The 21,466-nt window shown below is 33.8% G+C and overlaps 1 protein-coding gene across 3 annotated transcripts in view; it reads right to left on the bottom strand.

The window, feature by feature from the left end:
• Window positions 1-1,998: 1,998 nt before the first annotated feature.
• Window positions 1,999-21,466, bottom strand: part of Dcn (decorin) — a 35,540-nt gene continuing 16,072 nt past the window's right edge. For all 3 annotated transcript variants that reach the window (XM_076854933.1, XM_076854935.1, XM_076854934.1), the window contains exons 3-8: window positions 20,735-20,847; window positions 15,252-15,465; window positions 14,363-14,476; window positions 9,914-10,007; window positions 6,333-6,471; window positions 1,999-2,725 (exon numbers count right to left, since the gene is read on the bottom strand). In XM_076854933.1, the coding sequence (XP_076711048.1) occupies window positions 2,531-2,725; window positions 6,333-6,471; window positions 9,914-10,007; window positions 14,363-14,476; window positions 15,252-15,465; window positions 20,735-20,847 (869 nt within the window). In that variant the 3' untranslated portion in view covers window positions 1,999-2,530. The remainder of the gene's footprint in view (window positions 2,726-6,332; window positions 6,472-9,913; window positions 10,008-14,362; window positions 14,477-15,251; window positions 15,466-20,734; window positions 20,848-21,466) is intronic.

Here is a 21,466-nt window from a genome sequence, read left to right on the forward strand (position 1 = left end):
TCCATATGTCTGCCCAGATCCATTTTTCTCCTTTCTCTCTCTCACCTTACCCCCCTGATTTCCTTTTTTTTTAAGAGAGAGAGAGAGAGAGAGAATTTTTTAATATTTATTTGTCAGTTTTCGGTGGACACACATCTTTATTTTATTTTATGTGGTGCTGAAGATAGAACCCAGCGCCCCGCGCATGCCAGGAGAGCGCGTTACCGCTTGAGCCACATCCTCAGCCCTAACCCCCTGATTTCTTGATGTTCATCTCTTTATTGGATTTGATTAGTGGAAGCACCAGCAGGTGATCTGAAGTGAAACAAAGTACTAAGGTACCCTGCCTTAGTATTACACAAGTGGCAGATGTTGCATGCTGTGCAGAATCAAGGCTGTCTGGGCTTAGAGATCTTCCATTTTCACTTGGTTCCAGGTGGTCTCCTTTGATGTCCATTCTGCCATATGGATGGGAACAGCTTCCCATCATAGCCAATCTCTGGATACCTCACCATCCCTTGTTTGTATAGTAAACTCTGTCTACACTCTAGAACAATTCCTTCATTAAATTTTCTTAATTTGTAACCCTCCAAATTTAATTATGTTTTCCAACACATTCCAACTTGTGCAAGATTATAGCACTAGTGCCAGCTCTAAGTATTTGACTGTGGAAAAGTTATTCAGTTTCTCACCTCAGTTTACCTTTTTGCAAAATAGCATTTGTAATATTTGCTCTATGAAGTTGTGGTGATGGTATATAATAATTTTGAAAAAAACTCAGGGATACTCCTATAAATCTTAAGATAGTAGGATTTTCTGTTCAGAGTGGGGAAATAAGAGATGGGGATTCATGTTATAGAACCATGAGGAAAACCAGTCAGACAACGAAAAGAAGGAGAAAGTTTGAAGGAATGGCAGAAAAATTTGGCTAGAGTTCTGATCTATACTATACTTGAAGGCTCATCTGAAGGCACGACTATTTTGCATTCCCATTTATATTTTAAATCAGTTTGGGTTTCTTTATGGGATCTGCAATGACAAAAAAATCCAGCTTTGTATTAGAATCTGTGTTCACAAATTTGCTTGTTAGATGTTGGTAATATAGATGCATTATTTGATAATTACTCCTAGTAAATCAACCCACCCTCTGGGCTTGTTTAATGGGCTGCTTTGATAGATGTTTCCAGATCCTACTGAAAAAAGTTTCTAAATTCAGGGGTTAACTGAAGGCAATGAATATTTCTACCATAACTGAAGGCAATGAACATAACTGTAGAAATGTTCAGGCAAGCAGCATGATTATACACTTGAGAGTTTTAAAGTTGATTTAGTAAATTAATAACTGGAAATATTACTTCTATAGGCTAGTCAGAAAAATTCTGCTCTATATTTTATAGGCTCAATACTGAATATAGATAATGTAAGGTACTGTTATGGTTTAGATGTGAGGTGGCTCCCAAAAACTCTTGTGTGAGACAATGCAAGAAGGTTTGGAGGAGAAATGATTGGGTTATTGGTTAGTCTAATTGGTGAGTTAATCCCTGATGAGATTAAATAAGGTGGTAGGGTGTGGCTGGAGGAGGTGGAAATTGAGGCATGGCTTTGGTGTATTTATTTCTATCTGGTAAATAGAGTCTCTCTCTCTCTCTCTCTCTCTCTCTCTCTCTCTCTCTCTGCATCTGCATCTTGATCACCATGATGTGAACTGCTTCCCACTCCCACACACTCCGCCATGATTTTCAGCCTTAAACTTGAGCCCCAAGAAATGGAGTCAGCCTTCTATGGACTAAGATGTCTGAAATTATGATTCCCTCAAATAAACTCTTCCTCCTCTATATAATTCTGGTTGGGTCCGTTAGTCACAACAGTGAAAAAGCTGACTTGTATACAGGTGCCATACCCAAATATCAAAAATGGATAGAAGAAGTGACCAAGAACTTAAAAATCTGTGCTGTTGTTGATAACTCTATTCAGAAAATTGAGTCTAGGAGAGGTTTGCAATTAAGCTTTTATACAATATCAATTTTTGAATGCATTTTTAATTTATTTTCTTTAAAATAATGACATTAGCAAAATTTTGACACAGCCTGTATTGAATTTCCATATTAAAATTAGGCTTTAGCATTAATAACTCAGATTAATACAGAATTAGCATTTGGCTTTTGACTTTAGGTCAAAAGAGCCAATTGCCCTATGAATTACAGAAGACTGGTACTCTGATTCCTTCTAAAAATTAAAAGAACATATTTTATTAAATTCTTGACATATATAGTTACTCCAAATTTTATACTTGGTGAAATAAAAATACCTATAGTAGCTTAGTTAACATCAACAGAAAACTTCAAAAAATGATTCTGAAAATGTCAGGCAAATTATTTTTATTGTAGGCAATTATTTAAACTGCATATTTGGCTTTATGCATAATAAGTCATGTGGGAAAACATCCACGATACAGTTAAGTTTCCAATATCTAGCTTTCTTTCTTTTTTCTTTTTAGCAATGGCATGAACAGAATCTTGCCAGGTTATGAAAATTAGGGTTTTCTTGGGAGTTACTTGAAATTTCCCAGCTGAATGGCAGAGCGCACATAGACACACCGGAAGGTGGATGGCTGTATCTCCCAGTACTGGACTGGGTTGCTGAAAAGACTCACTCCCGAATAAGAAGCCTTCTTGGTATTGTATCCTGGTGGACAGAAGTCATTTGCTCCAACTGCAGAGATGTTGTTATTATGAAGGTAGACAACCTGCAACATGAAACAGGAGAAAATGATTGTTTTCTTCTAAATATTTCGAGGCCCTTCATGTAAATATTCATTTTTTAATTTGTTCTGATTAGTTATACATGACAATACAAGGCACTTTGATCCATCATACATAGATGGAGTATAATTTCTCATTCTTCTGATTGTACATGATCTGGAGTCCCACCTGTTGTATAATTATACATGTACATAGGGTAATAATGTCTGATTCATTCTACTATCATTCCTACCCCCAAACCTCCTCCCCTCCCTTCAACTTCCCTCTACCTAATGTAACTCTATTTTTCCCTAAGCCCTACCCTGATTTATTGTGAATTAGTATTCACATATCAGAAAAAACATTTGGCCTTTGGTTTTTGGGGATTGGCTTATTTCACTTAGCATGATATTCTGCAGCTCCATCCATTTACTGGCAGTTACCATAACTTCAAGAGAAAGTCTAGAGGAAGGGAGAAATCTTTACCAAATGCACCTTACTTAGAGCATTAAACTCCAGGATATGTGAAGAACTCAAAAACCTTAACACCAAAAGCAAATAACCCAATAAATGAATGGATTAATGAACTGAACAGACACTTCACAGAAGAAGTATATGAAAAAATGTTCAACATCTTTAGCAATCAAAGAAATGTAATGAAAACTTCTCTTTACAATTTCATTCCAGTCGAAATGACAATTATCAAGAATACAAAGAACAACACATGCTGGCAAGAATGTGGGGAAAAAGTTACACTCATACATTGCTGGTGGGACTGCAAATCAGTGCAATCATTATGGAAAACATTACAGAGATTCCTCAAAAAACATGGAATGGAACCACCATTTGACCCAGTTATCCCACTCCTTGGTTTATACCCAAAGGACTTAAAATCAGTTTATTACAGTAATGCAGCCACATCAATGTTTATAGCAGCTCAACTCACAATACTAAACTGTGAAACCAGACTAGGTGCCCTTCAACAAGTGATTGGATAAAGAAAATGTGGTATACATATATATGGAATATTACTCAGCCTTAAAGAAGAATATTCATTTTTAATATTCTCATCCTTCAGTTTGAATAACTTAGCAGTGCACAAATCAAACTTCTCCTTTCTCCCTTCATTTTCAAACTGCCTTTGCCTTCTTCATATTTTGCTTCTCAGTAAATAACATGCCAACCTTCCAGATGCTCAGTTTGTAATCCTGGTCATTATGCGTGAGCCTCCCTTTCTCTTATCCTTTCTACCCTCATGACAATCCTGCTAGCTCAGCCTCCAAAATGTACACACCAGCCAGATCTCCCATGTCTACTCCCACAACATTCTCTGAACTGCCATTGTCTATTTCTGGACTATTAAAGTTGTCCTAGTCATTCTTTCTGCTTTATCCTTTGCCTTCTAAATTTTATGGTTTAATTTACCTCCCAGATAAATTATTTTAAAAACTTTATTACACATTATTATCTTCTTTGCCTCCACACTCCAGTGTGGAAGTGGTTTCCCTTCCCATGTTAAAAAATCCAAAGTTCTCACAATAGCCTACAAATACTACATGATCTGACTTCATCTTCCTTCACTGATCGGCCAATCATAATTGTCAACTTGTTGTTCTACTACCAGGAACTATGGTTCCTCTGCAGGTTATCACACACAGGCTTTCTCCACTTGGAATAAGCTACAAGACATCTGTAGGCACTTAGCTCATGTGATCAGTCTTTTCTTATCAGAGAGAGTTTCATTCTATTCCATTCATGATTTTTCTCTATGATTCACAATAAATAATAAATGCATTATGTTTGGAAGTTTAGCATGTATGCATCTGTGCATATGAAAAAATATGATACAGTGATCAGCTGTTTTCTAGTCTATTGCATTCTTTAAATGTTCCTACTGAACTTAAAACTTATGAAGTTCATGATGTGTCCTGCCTGACACTTGAAAAATAGGAATCAAGAATGTGAAAATGATCATGCAAGGATATAAAAATATAAGCAAGCAAAAACTCAACAGCAAGAAAGAACTAATAGAAACAATATCTAGTCTTATTAAGTCTTTGAAGCATTTTTTTTAACTTAATACTGCCTATTTCTTGTTCCAGCATCACCAAAGACCCTGTTTAAAAAAAAAAAATCAACCATCAAGAAATATTTTAGGTGCTGGTGCTATAGCTCAGTTGGTAGAGTGCTTGCCTAGCATGCACAAGGCCCTGGGTTTGATCCCCAGTACCAAAAAAAAAAAAAAAAAGAGAGAGAGAAATATTTATTTTAAGTCTCATCTTCCTACTTATAAGACATGCTATAGAAATTGAGTCAGTATAAATTGGTCTATGTCAATTTAAGTTGTAGTTTTGTCACAAATCAATAATAAGTGACTTGTAATTTATTTACATTGTTTATATTAGAATAAAAGATTAATGTATCTTGAACCCCAAGCAAAATTTAGATATTAGATTTTGAAAAGGGCAACTGTATAAAATGACTTGACAATAAAAAGAAGTGTCAAGATAGTGTTTCTGATTCACCATGACAGACCTAAGTACCTATGTAAACTTCTGAAAGAAACTCAATTTAAAAAGCTGAAAAATTAGATAAAACAAGGATATATATAAATTTTACAAGCAATATTGAATTTTTAATTGAATGTTTGAATAACTTATTTTTTCAAAGTAATGAAGAAATTTATATATGTATAAAATTATTATCACTACTTAAACTGATAAGCTTTACTTTAATTTGTAGATTTGCAGAATGGAAAATACTATCATTAAAGTGGACCACTGACCCTTATCTTCTTATTCTTATTAAGCACTATAATTTGGTAATTTCTATATAGTTAATTCAGCTATACTACTAGCTAAACATTCTTTGTTGAGCTATATCATATCTGCTGAAGATAAAAGCTAAAACTACTATTTTTAGTTCATGTCAATGTATCAGTGATTATATCATCCTGTGCAACAATGTGTATTTGTTACACTGATCAGTGCCTGGAAATGACACTGCTTCATAATAAGCTGTATTTTCACAGCAAGCATTGTAGTGTGTTCAAAGGAATAGCACTAATATAAAAATAGTAATTTCGATGTTTTTTTTCTTTGACAAAATGAAAATGAATATTTATGTGGAAATATTAAATATGTCTTTCTTAGAAACAGGTTGGATTTTGTATCTCTTCCCAAATTCATATGTTGGAAATCTAATCCTACATGGTGGTATTAGGAGGTAAGGCCTTAGGAAGGTCATTGGGACATGGGGGAGGAGCCTTCATGAATAGTATTAGTGCCCTTATAAGAAGAGGCCATAGAGCTGGCTAGTTGTCTTTCTGTCACTTGAGGACAGAATGTTATGTTGGCATTCTCCAACCTGGAACAGGGCCCTCACTAGAACCTAATATGCAAAGCACCCTGATCTCAGACTTCCAGCCTCTAGAACAGTGAGAAATGAGTGTTTGCTGTTTAAGCCACCCAGTTTATGGTGACTTGGTACAGCAGCTTAGCTGACTGTAACACTGTAGAAACCATGTCTAACCAGATCCTCCTGCCTCCCAGCATCCAGGAGGGAGGGTTTGCTCTCTGCATCCCTCACAGTGAGTATTTGCTTAGGCATCACCTGGATGTACTTGTGCTCCGCAAGCCCACCAGGCACCCTGAGAAGCTTGTTGTTGTTCAGGTGAAGCTCCCTGAGGTGAGGAGTGTTGGCCAGAGAGCCATTTTCCACAGAAGAGATGCTGTTGAAACTCAGTCCCAACCTGCAAAGCAAAGCAGAAATGAACACATGCCCAACACAGGTGTCTTTTGTACAGGCATTGTAGGATTAGGCAAGTAAATAGAAAAGGGAATTTTTTGGTTTTGTTGTTGTATTATTCCCACTGTTTACAATGCTTTATCTGATCTCTCTGAACTTACACAAAGCCCTTTATTCTTAATGGCTCAGTGTTACCTTCTTTGAGACTCCTCTAACAGAACAAGATTAGACAGGCACCTCTCTTAAATGCTCTGTAGCATCCTGTGGTCAACTGCTTGTATTACATAACAGACTGTGTTCTGTGTTCTAAAGGCCTGTGGATGTGTATACCTCTCCTTTGGAATAGTATGGTAGTTAACGTAGTGCTTGTCATGCTCAAAAATAGCTACAAAATGGATTTCCATGTGTAATGAACACATTAAATTCATTTGAGAGAGAACCAACAGAAATGGCACAACCAATTTGTTTTTTTGAAAATGGAGCTACAGTGCATTTATCATATAAATTTATTCACAGATGATAAAAGGTGCAAAATTCTAAAAAGTTGACAACCTACCTTCTAGAAAATTTTAGTTTTCTAGATCAAAAATATTCCTCATTGACCATCTAATAGTTTCAAACTCTGCTTTGCTGCCAGCATTCTTGCTTCTGACCCAAGTCTCTGACTCAGATCTCCCTCTCTTGCCCCTTTTGACATTCCTAATACAAGTTCCTTCAAATTTAATTCACTCAAAGTCTTGGTTCCTAGTTTTAAAAAAAATTAAATGCATAATATGTGGGGGTTCTGCACTGTCCCTTCACGGATTTCAAGGCCAGGAGAGGTTGACTCAGAGACATGAATATTTTGTATAACACTCTGGGAATGAAAAGCAAAGTGATGTTAATCAAAGGGCAGACAGAAGATACCAGGTATGAGACAGCAAAATAAAGAAACACACACACACACACACACACACACACACACACACATGAGAGACACAGAGTGAGAGAGAGACAGACAGACAGACGCTCCAAGGAGGGTGAGGGACAGTATATCAGATTCCCTAAGTGCAAAGAAAGAGATCTGGGCATTGTCCACAGATGGTTTCTCCTAGGCTCCAGCTGGTTCTGATTTGAGCTCCTTCAGAATTCAGATGCTGGTCTAGGTAACAAAATTTCCCAGTTTTAATCATGGATTGATATTTGAAATAAGGGTTAAGGTTAACTGCTTTTAGGCTGTTATTAATAGCAGTACCGTATTGTCTTAGCTATTGATTATTAAGCTGGCATCTTGGCTCAGAAATGTTTGTTTTACACTCAGTCTTGAAACATTCCTGTCTTCTTTTTGACCTTTCCTTTTCTATTCCAGAATTGTGCCTATTGTATCTTACAATACTTCAAGTCCCAATATTAAATTTGAGACTAGAGCATTCCTCATGAAGTTATTCAAGGAAGATTTTCATAACACAAATCATTACTTAACCATTTATTTATCTATTCAATCAACATTTTTTATAGTACTGGGAAACCTCACACATGCTGGATGAATGCTCTACCATTGAGCCACATCCCCAATCTTCAAAAAAGTAGTTTTGAGAACACAGTATATGCATGATTTTACTGTAGAAATGATGAGGTGAAATAATTCAAAAATGATTTTTATCAACAAGGAATAATTCATTTAGTAAAGGTGATGATGGTGTATGCATGCATGCATATAACTTCCTACCTATCTATCTATCTATATAAATAAATAAATAAATAAATAAATAATTTCATGCTTCTGATGAAGGGCATCCACTGATTTCTCCAAATTTATTCTTTACTACAAATGGTAACCTTTATCCTAAAACAATGTTCTGTGGTCAGTGGTTGTTTTGTGTTTTTTTTTTTTTTTCATTTCACCATTTTTATTTTCTACATCAAAATACTTTTCTTGTTCTAACATAAGTAAGCAATAAACAACATAATTATTTCATGGTTTAATCAAAAGATTTTGGATTTGATTCTGAAAAAAATATGTTCAATGAATTTAAGAAATTACAATGTTTGCTTGGCCAATAAGGCAATTTTGAATGGAATTCAAAATTCATTTGAAGAGAAATATAAATTTCTGTTGACATTTTCAATATTTATTAGCTCTTTTGTATTTTGAATTTGATACAAAGCACATGAAATCAGTGTTCAAGTGGAGAATCTTAAAATCTCCTTACCACTTTTAGTAAAAAATAAATTTATTCTTTTTTTTTCTAAAAAAGCACACTTATAATGATTCATTTACTATATATTGAACTTTAAAATATTGTTTTCCCTACCACTATTACTGCTACTACTACCACTACCAACAATAATAATTATAATAATCCAATAATAATGATCTTGATAAATAATGCAGTTTATCTGAATATACATTTCTGTAGTTAGGGGGACCTGATCTACAAATACAGGTAGGTGATGTGTAATATTATGTGAAGAATGTTTTCTACATTAGTGAATAGCATTCAAACAGGTCTAAATGAAGCTTTTCTTATTATTTGAGACATTGGGGTTAATATATGTCAGCTCAATTCACATGCATGTGCTTATCTTCAGCCCACTCCACTGGGTATTATCCACACAAATGGGAAAAGCCACCGTAAACATCTATTTGGACTTAGATATTTATCAAAGATAAAATGATGCATGTTATGTATTTTTATCTCCATGAAATTTATATGTAAAGAGTTGATTTGGCATAAAACCATGGTGGGAATATACTTTTGAAGGACATTCAGCAATGTATGCATATCAAGAACAGAGTATTCCCAGAGTTTGCCAGCACTCTCCTCTTTTTATAATTAGCTAGATTGCAAATGTAGAGACACTGAAGTTAGGAAGCAGACATTAGTGATTGTTTACAAAGAAAGAAACAAAGTTAAGGAAAGCTAAACAATACAACCCCAAAATAATAAAAAATAATTTCTAGTTGGCCTACATTCAATGTGCAGATGCATTTTATTATAAACTTTGGAGAATAGGAGGTTAGAGAATTTCAGTATAAGCACTCTAGCAGTGATATGTGGGATGTTCAACATTTCTAGATTTTGGTAATGTTCATTTTACAGCATTTTTGTATTTGGGACACTTACAATTTTGTTAACTTTCTGCTTGATACCAAGTTAGAATATATTGAATAAACATATTTAAATAAAATCTGTTAATAAAATACCCGGTATGTAATACCTAAAACTATACAGTATTCACAAAATGTAAGGCCAAGGTTGGTGTTTATAGTAGGCATTCTATTTCATTGATTTTTTTTCTAAAGAAATAATCATACAGACCAAAGTTTGAATTTGTTGGAAACAACAATAAAGTGTAGCAAATATTAAATAAAAACCAATCATCGTGTTTCTATCTTCTAGAATGCAGGCACTGATTATGCCTAGTCATTGTTCTGATAGCGAGTAACGAAAGAAGATTATTACTTAGCCAAGTTATTCAGTCCCTTCAGGCTAGCTGCATCCACTTTGGTGATTTTGTTGTTATCAAGATGTAATTCGGTGAGGGAAGGAGGAAGGCCTGGAATATAGAAACGTGAAATGTTAACTTAGCAAATAAACCTAGGTACAGAATGTAGAAAGACTCAATGAGAGTTTATGCCATTAAACAGACAATGAGTCTTGAAGAATTAGTTCTGCTTTTCATATTTTTCCTTCATCTTGTTTATAATGATGCATGCTTTTGAAAGTAGTAGAAAATCTTCCTAATTTTCTCCTAGATGGACTCAACAAAATCATAAAATGTTCTAGTCACGTGATAACTGTACTAGCAATGCAAAAGTGCAATCAAAGGTTGAAACTCACTATTCTTTTCTATCTTTGTTAATGGGCTAACTAACACTGCCACTGATAAAAAAAAATGCATTATAAAATAAAAAGATGAGCATTTGAATATAACCAAGGGATGATGTATTGGTTAAGTATATATGTAAATTTAACTAAGTATTTCATTAATGAGAATCATTAATAACCCACAATGATAAGCTATGGTGATCTTACACTTACCAACTTTTCCAAATCACCAAATGTCCCTAAAATCTGATTGTGTAGAAGGAGCTAAAGCTTACTTGAATGTATTAAATCAAGACCGTTTCTTTATATGAGAAGAAAGCACAGGCCTATAACCAAGTCATCTGCCATATGTAGAGCACCTGGAGAAATAATTTAAGATCCAATATGCCCACTAAGTCTTGGAATAGTACTTCTGGAATGGCTATAATGTCCAAAGACTGAGCAGTATATATATAAAAGTTTAAATATTTTATTTTCATTTCCTCATGCCATCTGAGGATATATTATGTTTTTATACAGCTTTTTAAATAGCACATTGTTCCACTTAAAAGAATAGCAAGAACTTAAAAAAAAATAGCAAATCTGTTACATGAACAAATAAAATCTGACTTGCAAAATGTCTTGCATATTTACCTATAAAGATATCAGTTTGGAAAATCACAGGTTACATTTGATGTGAAACTTTCATTACATCCCACTGAATTATGTCAATATTTTCTATTTAATGCAATAATTTGTTTTCTGTATTTGACCAAAAAAATGAATATATGAATATGCTTCTCTAAGGAAAATTGTTTTTGGAAGATGCTAAGGAAATAAGTGTGTCTGCTATGGCACTTGTCCTAACTCAATTTCATTATTCCCTCACCGTATAAATTATTGATAATTAATCCCTTGTCATAAGTGAGGAAACAGAGATTCAAAATTACAGATTTTGTAGGCCATCTGTATCTTAGGTAAAGAGTAGAATATGATCCCAGATAGCCAAAGGAAGTTAAAATAGCCTGTTGTTAACTAGAGGAAATGAAAACACCACTGCATTTTTCTTATGAATAGAATATAGGGAATTGTAGCCATTTTGACAATAAAGGATTTAAATCACTTAATTCTCCTTAGAATAATGCACTTATATTTTTACATTATTCTCTGAGAAAAGCAATTATATATAATTGTATATATATAATTATATAGCAAATATATATATATACATATATATATATCAAAGCAACTGAATACACCATTTTTTCTTTTTTATCACCAGGGAAAGATTTCTTTAAAATGCACTGCCTCTAGTGCACCATTTATCCCACAGCTATTACTGCCTCTTGGTTTCTTAGTGTCTTCCCTTTTTAGTATTGGTTTCCCCAAAATAAAGTTAGAACCAGGAAGAAGTTTGTCTATGGAAAAATCTTTGCAACAGGACAGAGAAAGGCAAATTTATACACACTCTTCTTACCCTTAGCCACTATGGCATGTGACTGAGAAAACATATTCTCCAGTTACTTTTATTAATTCTTTTCCTTTTCCATGTTTTATGAGATAAAATAAATGAAGATTACTCAGGGTTGGGTACTATATGAATGTAAATATTACTTTAGTAATCCTAGAAGGTAGGTTTTATTAATACCTTCATTTTGTAGTTTGAAAAACTGATGTTTTTAGAGAAATGAATAATTAATGCAAAATTGAAGAATTGCTAAGTGGCTGAGATCTCTCTCACTGTGTTGTTTTCTTTCAATTTAGATTTTATAATTACTATACTATCCCACCTTTACATTTCAATAAGTAGTGGGAGAAACTATAATCAGGACATGGATAATACGCAGGCAGGCATAAGAGGCCCAGTCTAACAGTAGATTCTTATTTTAGATAGACATAAATATGCAGAACATAAATATGGTGAATGGCAAGAGAGTAAAGTAGTTAATCACACGGATTCTAATACAGCCCAGAGAATCTCACTGTGATACTTCCTCCTAACTATGAAATTGTTCACAATTTCTTTCACTTCTTTAAGACTCATTTTGTCCTCATTTACAGAACAAGAATGATACCACCATATAGGAATGTTTTTTGATTCCATGAAAAATGTTTGGCATGATACTAGCAGCAAGTGCTTAATACAATGTAGATACTATAACTTCTATATTATTATAAAATAGTAAATAAGAGCAAGCCAGAAATGATAAGAAAAAGAGTAAAGCAGGAGAGAAAGAAAATTTAAGACAGTAAAAAAAAACATATCATTGATGAAAGGTGTCACTTAGGGATATTTTATAGGAAGTATCAGGAGGGATTGCAAAGTCAAAGAAAATGCTTAATAAAATTTTTATGGCAACATGAAGTGATGGGGAAATTCCAGCTGCTTCACCTCCTATGAGTATGCCTTTAGGTCAGATATATTAATCTGGATCTATCTATTTTTATGTGTGTGTGTGTGTGTGTGTGTGTGTGTGTGTGTATGTGTGTATTTGTTTCTGTCTGGTGTGTGTACACAGTGTCCTTGAGTATCTGTAGGGATTTAGGGGATTTTTTTCTGGACCCTACTATGAACCAAAATTTGCTGGAATTCAAGGCCTTCATATAAAATGATATAGAATTTTTATATATACTACATGAATCCTCTTGTTTTTAAATAATTTCTAGATTATTTATAAAACCAATGTAAATGATGCATAAATAGTGGCTATATTGTGTTGTTTAGGGATTTTAAAATGCACATATTTTAGATGAAAATTTTTTTAAAAAATTGCTTTGATCCATAGATGGTTGAACCTATGGATATGGAGCCACTGGTGATTTTTTTTTTAAAGTCATTTGTTAGATGCAGCAAGTTACTCAGCAAGAACATGGTTTGTAAACTTTAAATTGAAATAGCTATCTGTTCATCCATCTATCCATCCCAGCAGTTACTTTTAAGGGCACCCCAAACATGCTCTGTATGAGATGACTGTAGATAGGACAAGTGGTAGTAATAAAGCTTCTATGGTGTATGTACTCTCGGAAATGGTGTATGTACTCTCAGAAAGTTTCTCTGAAAATGCAATAAAGTAAAATTGGTGTTTTCTGCAGATAAGTACCTATATCTTGTACCTAGATCAAGAAAAAGGCATCTAATTGAGAAAGGCCCAGACCGAAGGGAAAACTTATGGAGGGGCGTTTGTGAGACTGAAACATCTAGAAAGCAGAAAAAAATGTGCAAATTACAGGCACTTATTTTGGAAGTTCTGTTCCTTTCCTGTCACAAAGCCTGGCTTATGTGCTTCTCCTAAGCATCCAGGAGCAGGATGAGCTTACTCTGACTGTGGGGTGATTGCTGTTTATTTTTTGGTTGCTAAATGTAGATAGCATCTCCTATTCACCAGCCTGTCACCAATATTCTGTACATTGTCTAAGCCAAATGAGGACTAAAAACATGTTTTGAATAATAGGAGATAACATTAGTCCCTACTTATCTAAATGCCAGATTTTTTTCTGATTATTTAATTTTAAAACAACCCATTCTGGTATATATTAATATTGTTCTCACTTTATGGATGAAGTAATTAAGGGTCCTTGAGTCAATGGCAACTTGAATTCAAGCAAACAGATTCTGAAATCCACACTTTTTACAACCAATGGTATTAAAATAAGAGTGGTGATTCCCTTCAGATATTAAGGACTGGAAAATCCTACAAGGGAAAGAATTCCCTAAGGAATTGGAGACACAAATTAAACATGGTCTCAGTTCCAGAGGTACTTCTATGTATCATTTTTTTTTAAAAAAACAAAGTACCAAAGGATTCAGTTTATTTTTAAAATAACTCCACTATCTCCTTGTTATATCACAATTACAAATATAAATTCATTGTGTTTTGTTACATTGCAGAAGGGACAATTTTAAGAAATCTCTCCATCCTTACAATGAGCCTGGATAGTCTCAGAGTCCCCCAGGCTCCACAGGACCCGTTCTAGGGATAGAGGATTTACCATAAATAAGGTTGGTCACTCGAGTCACAATTTAAGTGTTCATATCCACTTTTTTTAAAATGTCAAATCCCTTGGACTTAGGTGTTTCGGGACCCGTGGGAGGGTTTCTGTCACCTTGTGGGATGGAGGTTATGTTGGTGTCTGCGATGCGGATGTAGGAGAGCTTCTTCATTCCCTGGAAGGCTCCATTTTCAATTCCTGAGCTCTTCAGCGGGTTGGTGCCCAGTTCTACAAGTGTGAAAAGTGCAGGATTTTAGAGGGAATTTTAGGATAAGTCAGAATAGTATCTCTTTCTGTCAGGCTTCTAGAAAGAAATTTGGGTTAATAACAACGGGAAAACAAAAGGGAAATAAAAGAACATGTTCTTCAGAAGAATAGCAAAGTAGAATAATACATTCCATTACGAAAACAAGCAAAAATCAAACAATAAAAACCAAAGACATATGAAACAAAAAAAAAGAATTGCAACCAAATATCTAATTTTTTTTCTTTTTTTTTTCAGAAAATGCTGACATTAAAAAAGTGTTTATAAATCATACATTATGCTATTACTTTTCTAAGACACTTTAAAGTGTTACTAAAAATATCTGAATCTATTTTTTTGCAAACTGGTTATATAATTATAAATATTTTGACCATCCATCCAGCAAAATGTTATAGCATGATATTTAAAGCAAATGATTTATGAATGTTCAGGACATGGCAAATCCCTACATAAAAATGTTTCTAATTAAGCACTACTTAAGTCCATCCTGCACATTGGGCACACAGCAAGGTAACTTCAGTCTTAGATCTCCTCTACATCCTCAGATCCTCAAAATCAAGAAAGAAAAATGTTGTAAAATACAAATTCAGTCCAATTTCCCCTGGCCCTGCTACTCTACACTATGTGGGTTTCAGACACACAGGCTCCAGCTGGTTCACCTTCCTGCAGCTAAAGAATACTTGATATCTCCAAGGTCCACCTGGTGCCTTGGTCTTCAAATTTCAAGAATATCTGTACCTATGACAATCATCTCGTTCAATCCATTGAACACTGCTTTTCTCACTTTGGTGATCTCATTTTCATGGACACGAAGCTCCTGAAGAGATTTGGGCATTTTTTCTGGCAATTCCTTCAGGTGATTCTTGGACAGATAAAGTCTTTCCAACTTCACCAAAGGTGTAAATGCTCCAGGGCTTATTTTGCTAATTTTATTGTTGACAAGGATCAATGCCTATAGACAGAAAACAGAAACATTTTCTTAAGTTCCAAACTAGTTTATATATAAGGTATACACACACACACACACACACACACACACACACACACATATTTAACAAGTATGTAGTCTCTTCATTCCATTAATGGTACTTGAGGAGAAAATCTGGAAAATTGCAAGAAATCTGAAAAATCAGCAAATATGATCACTTTTTCTGTGTCTCCGTATGTCTATATACATAGATATGTAGGTATATATACAATCTTTAAACAATAAATACTCCCCAAGATTGTACTTCCTAGTAACAGACATTCATGTCCCAGTCACGTCTTCATCCTAAAGGTCCATTGTCATTGACTGTATCACAGAATCTGCTACAGAGGGTGGTGCCATTTTACACTATCATCAACAATTGAAGACACTGAAATTTTATTGTAGCCTCACAAAATTTGATCTCTTTTTAAAAAACTTTTGCCAAATTAACATTAATTATATTGTAGATCACTGCTTTGTTTTGTCTTTTCTTGAAAAATTAAACTTTATTTTGTTTACTTGCCAGATATTATTTTTTTTCCTTAGGGAAGACATTTTCTGATCATAAATGCTTCTTAATTTTTACAAATTGTAATGTATTTTAATAATTGGTTAAGAACATAAATAAGTAGCCAATATAACATGAAGAAGCAATTTTTTTCCTTTTCTCTCTCTCTCTCTCTCTCTCTTTTACAATTAAAAGGCCTTATAAAACAATGTATTTGGTGATTTTTGTATCTGAGTTCTCCTAATGCAAAAAATTATTTTTAATTAATTAGTGCTATATTTACAGTAATTTCTAAACATGGTTGTGGACACTTTATTCTGTCCCAATATTTGCTCTAACAGAGCCACACTGTGTTTATTGCTTTAAGTCACATTATCTGCTCTTATTAAGGAACTTGAGGTAATTTTATGAAGGTCTAGGAAACATGAATTTTCAAATGCAGTACTCATGTTTTTGCATTAATGAGAATTCAGGGGTGGGGGAAAATAATTGAGGTAATAGAATGGTAAAATTTCAATCACAGGGATGGATTGTAGCTCAGAGGTACATCACTTGCATAACACATGTGAAGCACTGGGTTCGATTCTCAGCATCACATAAAAATAAATAAATAAATGAAATGAAGCTATTGTGTCCATCTAAAACTAAAAAGTATATACATAAAAAATTTCAGTCCCAGAAACGCAAGAATCTATTCTGAAAGCAGTGGCTTTCAGAAGTATACCCTCATGTTATTCACATTATTTTATGAATTAAAACTTACTATGAATAACATAGTCTTTTAATTAATCCAAAGATACATTGGTTGATTAATACAAAATTCTAAAAGTTTCCAATGTATGTTACAGAAAGTTAAAAGCATTCATGGGGGTTAAGTAATATAAAATTGAAATTAACAGGCAAATGCTATGGAAATCAGTACAAGTCAAAGCAGAGGAGCCGAGTGAGCAAAACTTATATTTATCAGACACACAGAATGGCAGAAGCTCAATGAGAAATACAAAGCATGAGAAATACAAAGCACATCTTTGATTATCATCCATAGAGAAAAATTCTGAAGTTGATACAATCAAATGCATGCAATATGGTCTTAAAATCTGGTTTCTATTATGTTAAATGTTAAAGTCTGACTTTTAATATCATCCTTGTGCAGGGCTTACACTGTACTAGATATTGTAAGGTTACTATCATATTTATTGGCAGTTTTTAATGAACATGCTCAAGAGAAGAATAATCCTGGTATTCTAAACTCAAGTTCTGTTTCTTAATCGCTAAGAATAGTTATAAGGATTAAATATTTTCATATATCTACGTTACTAAGAAGAGCAGCTAGTATATAGAAACTGCTGACAAATTTTTGTTTGTTGGCAATTTTTGTTGATTTTTAATTTAAAAAACACCTTTTTTACCAGATTATTAAATTTTAATTCAAAATAATTACTTTGTTAGTATTGCCACACTTTATCTCCATTATTTTAAAGAAAGATGATATAATTTTCTACTCTAAGTATAAAACTACTAATATGCAACAAGTATCACTCATATTAAGCCACAGCATTGCAAATGGATATAATTATTGGAGAATAAAGAATTTTTTTCCAGTTGAATCCTTTCTATTTTAAACCTTGCTTATTTTTCATTGCTCTCCTTCCCTCCCATTCAAGTGTACCTTTCCTAGCTGAAATTATGATGTTTGTTTGGATAATAACAAGGATGGTAAAGATCAGGAATGAAAGAGTAAGAGAAAAATAGCTGTTTGACATCCTCTGAAAGGTTAGAAGCTCTAATAAGCTCTCTGTCTCTTCCAATGTGCACTTTGAAGTAGAAAGAAGGGGATTGCCAAGGTAATGGTTGCCTGAAAGCACATTTAGAAGGAGACTCAGGGAAAGAAAGAACACATTGTTACCAATACTGGATTTAAAGAAAAGTCACAGAAATTTAGATGTCTCTTATTGAACAGCTTTAAAAAACTATTTGGCATATATTTAAATATGAAGTTAAGATTAGAGTAAGAGAATTTTTCTTCCTTAAAAAAAGTAGCTTTAGGTTAACATTAGCAAATAAAGCTTTTTACATACTTTAGTTCACTGAAATTAATGATATTCATTCTTTATTATCATCTCTTTAAACATATTCCAAATAGCCACTGACAACCTTGCTGGTTTCGGCGTGCCCTCACTCCCAGTGAAATCTTAAGATGAAGGCAGAGAGCAGGTGAGCAGCTCGGGACCCACCTACTACCTCTGGAAACAGAACCCAGCAGCCCAGCTATGGAATCTCTTGCTCAGGCCTAGTCCTGCACTATCTCAGAGCCCACATCCATACTCTAGTCTGCCTCTATTTTATCATCTACTGCTTTTTGTCTTCTGCCTTTGCTTTTCTCTTATAGAAAAAATGTCCTCTTTTCTCTACCTTTCCAATTTCTGCTCATCTTCTAAATCCCCATTATCCTATATTTTCCTAATACTCTACCTGATATTCTGATAAAATGATGATGACTGATTTTTCTGTTACTTTGTGCTATTAATACTCAATACTTTTAACGGTGTATAGTATTGAACATCAATAAATTGACCATGGATATTTTATTATGTGCTATTTTCAAAAAAAATTACATGTACAATCTTAAAAGTTTTATGGAAAAAAAAAGTGCTTCCTTTAAAAATCTGGTGTATGTTCTCCTGATGGGTAAATGGTACTCTTTTCCCTCCAGGGCTTTTAGTACATCCATAGCTAAATCTTATGTTAATTTCATTAAGTATATAGTTGACATTTTTACTATTTTATATTTCATTATCCCCTGTATCTATATTTCTTATTTCTAACACATAGCAATCAAATGACATATTGTATATTTATATTTTATTATAAGTTGACTATTTTTACTACATAGCCTTTCTATAATGACTAGAAGAAATAGATGTGAAATTAGAGTTCATCAAGCTTAAGAATGTATTTCTATAGCATTAATTATAGAAAAATATGAACTCTTTGTCTCCATATACAGGTATCATATAACAATTTTCAAAAAATTCTAACTATTTTCATTGCATTTCTTTTTTTTTATAATTTTTAAAACAAATTTTGGTACCAGATATTGAACCTAGGGGTGCTTAACCACAGACTCATGTCTTCAGCCCTTTTTTTATTTTTTAATATGAGACAGGATCATACTGAGTTACTTATGAACTTGCGAAGGTACTAAGCCTGGCTTTGAACTTGTGATCCTCCTGCCTCCTCCTCCACAGTCACTAGTATTACAGGCATGTGCTGCCACACATAGCTTCATTGCATTTCTAACACTGAACAAAAATCTGCTTCCCTGGAATTTCCAATCACTAGGACAATTCTGTCATTTTGTAGTATAGCAGCAAGTAAATATAATTCCTCTTCTCCAACAGAGCCTTTCAAAATTCACTGATGGCCCTTTTAAATTCAGTTTAGAGATCCATATCCATCAATCGTGCCCATGTGATGTCCAGTCTCCTCATTCCCATAAGACCTGCCTTCCCTGGATGCTCTTAATTGCCATTCTTTGCCAAGAAAAAAAACACTGCTCCAGGAATGGCCAAACAATGGAACACTGTTTGGAACACAGTGGAACAGTGAGGTTTCCACAGTATATCTCTTGAACATTGATGTTTGGGTTATTTATACTACATGTACACTGAGATGTTGAGCATACTCATTGTATAGGTAGGGAGCTGGACTAGATAACAAATTTCATAGTACTCTCTATAAAGAGACCATGGATTTACTCTTATACAAGGCTGTCTTAGAGGTGTATCCCTATTGTCCATTTACAGCATATTGTCTCCCATCTACAACTATATTCTTTGTTCTTTCCGGCTCTTCTCTGTGTCTTAGGACACTGATCTCACCATAGGAACAATACCAACCTAGTGCTCTCCACATATGGCCTCCAAATAAGTTCAGCCAGTGGAGACATTGGCAGGAAACAAAAGAACAGGACCATAGTTACTCAGCTCTCTCATGGGGAACTAACACAAGTTCCTTGAAGTCTTGTGGAGCTGGGTGCTTCACAATGCCTGGTTGTTTCCCATACCCCTTTGCAAACCATTCTTTCTGTAAAGTCTCCTGCAGGAAGCCCTTTTGAGAATGCTGTTTTTGTTTTGTTTTGTTTTGTTTTTTGTTTTCTGAGGGGATCCTGAGCATTAGACTAGACATCATAATGGAGTATAGATAAGTGAAAATCTTAATCAAAACACAGCTCAGGATGCAGCACACATGATTCTGAATACAGTCCTGTCTATAGGTGAATGTATGTGTATATACACATATGATTATATTTACTAGATAAAATATTAATGATTATTCTTTTTTCTGTTGGTCCAGTCTTTGAGAATTTACAAGGTTATTCCCACTTCTCTTAGAAAAATGAATGAATGAAAGGAAACAAAGAAATAAAATACAAAAATCAATTTATATTGTATTTAGTTCTACTATTTGAGTACAGTCTAATTGAGAAAATACATATATAAAGTGATAGATATAAATTAAATACTAAAAATGTATAAATATACAGAGGAACATTTGATGATTTTTTGTTGATTAATTAACATGTTGATCTGCTTCCCCACCACTGCCAAGAAGAGAATTTAATAAACATGTGGTTGGGTGCTGATTTATTATCATAAATGGTTTTGCCCTTACATAGTTTTTGTTTGGAAAAAATACTTTGAGGCATACCACTTTATCACTAAAAAATCAAATTGCTCTTACATGAAGGTCCTTCAGGTTCTTAAAGTCGTCATTTTTGATTTCCGTTATTTTGTTGTTTTGCAGATCTAGCAGTGTCGTGTCAGGTGGAAGATCACTGGGCACTTTGTCTAGACCTAGCATAGGAATAAAAGGAGTGTGTGGTCAGTAAAAGGGGATACATAACTACAGAATCACAAAAAATAAATAAATTTATACAGAAACCAATGTTGCCATGATAGTTTTACCAGCAAACTATTTTTCTTCTAAGAATTACATCATTTGTAGGTTAAAAGGTTTGTTTTATCCTCTAACCAAGTCAAACAATTTTATTTCCTAGTCATAAGCAGAACATGATACTCTCCCTGCGTATTTACTTTTATGCAAAGGGGAAATTTTGTGTTTCCTTAGGGTGCGGCTCAAATCTTTCAGTGTACACTGTTTTTTACAACATTTGTTTGGTAGAAGTGAAGTGTAAATCTATATATTTCTAAATAAACACCCTGTCAAAAAGAACATACTTTAGTCATATCATCAACTGAAAAGCTTTTATTGATAATTTAACACTGTCATAGAGCTATGCTTTAACTTAAATTATATAAATATGTAATCAATGTGTGTTGACTACATGAAAAATGTTAATCCAACAACTTGAAAACTTTTCCACGCTTTTGGGAGATCAATTCTTTCAGTTTTAACTATAATACCAGAAAAATATCAATTTTAGTTGAGATTTTATGATCAATCAATATTAGG

Source organism: Callospermophilus lateralis, chromosome 4, assembly GCF_048772815.1.
Source record: "Callospermophilus lateralis isolate mCalLat2 chromosome 4, mCalLat2.hap1, whole genome shotgun sequence".
In the NCBI taxonomy this organism is placed as follows: Eukaryota; Metazoa; Chordata; class Mammalia; order Rodentia; family Sciuridae; genus Callospermophilus; species Callospermophilus lateralis.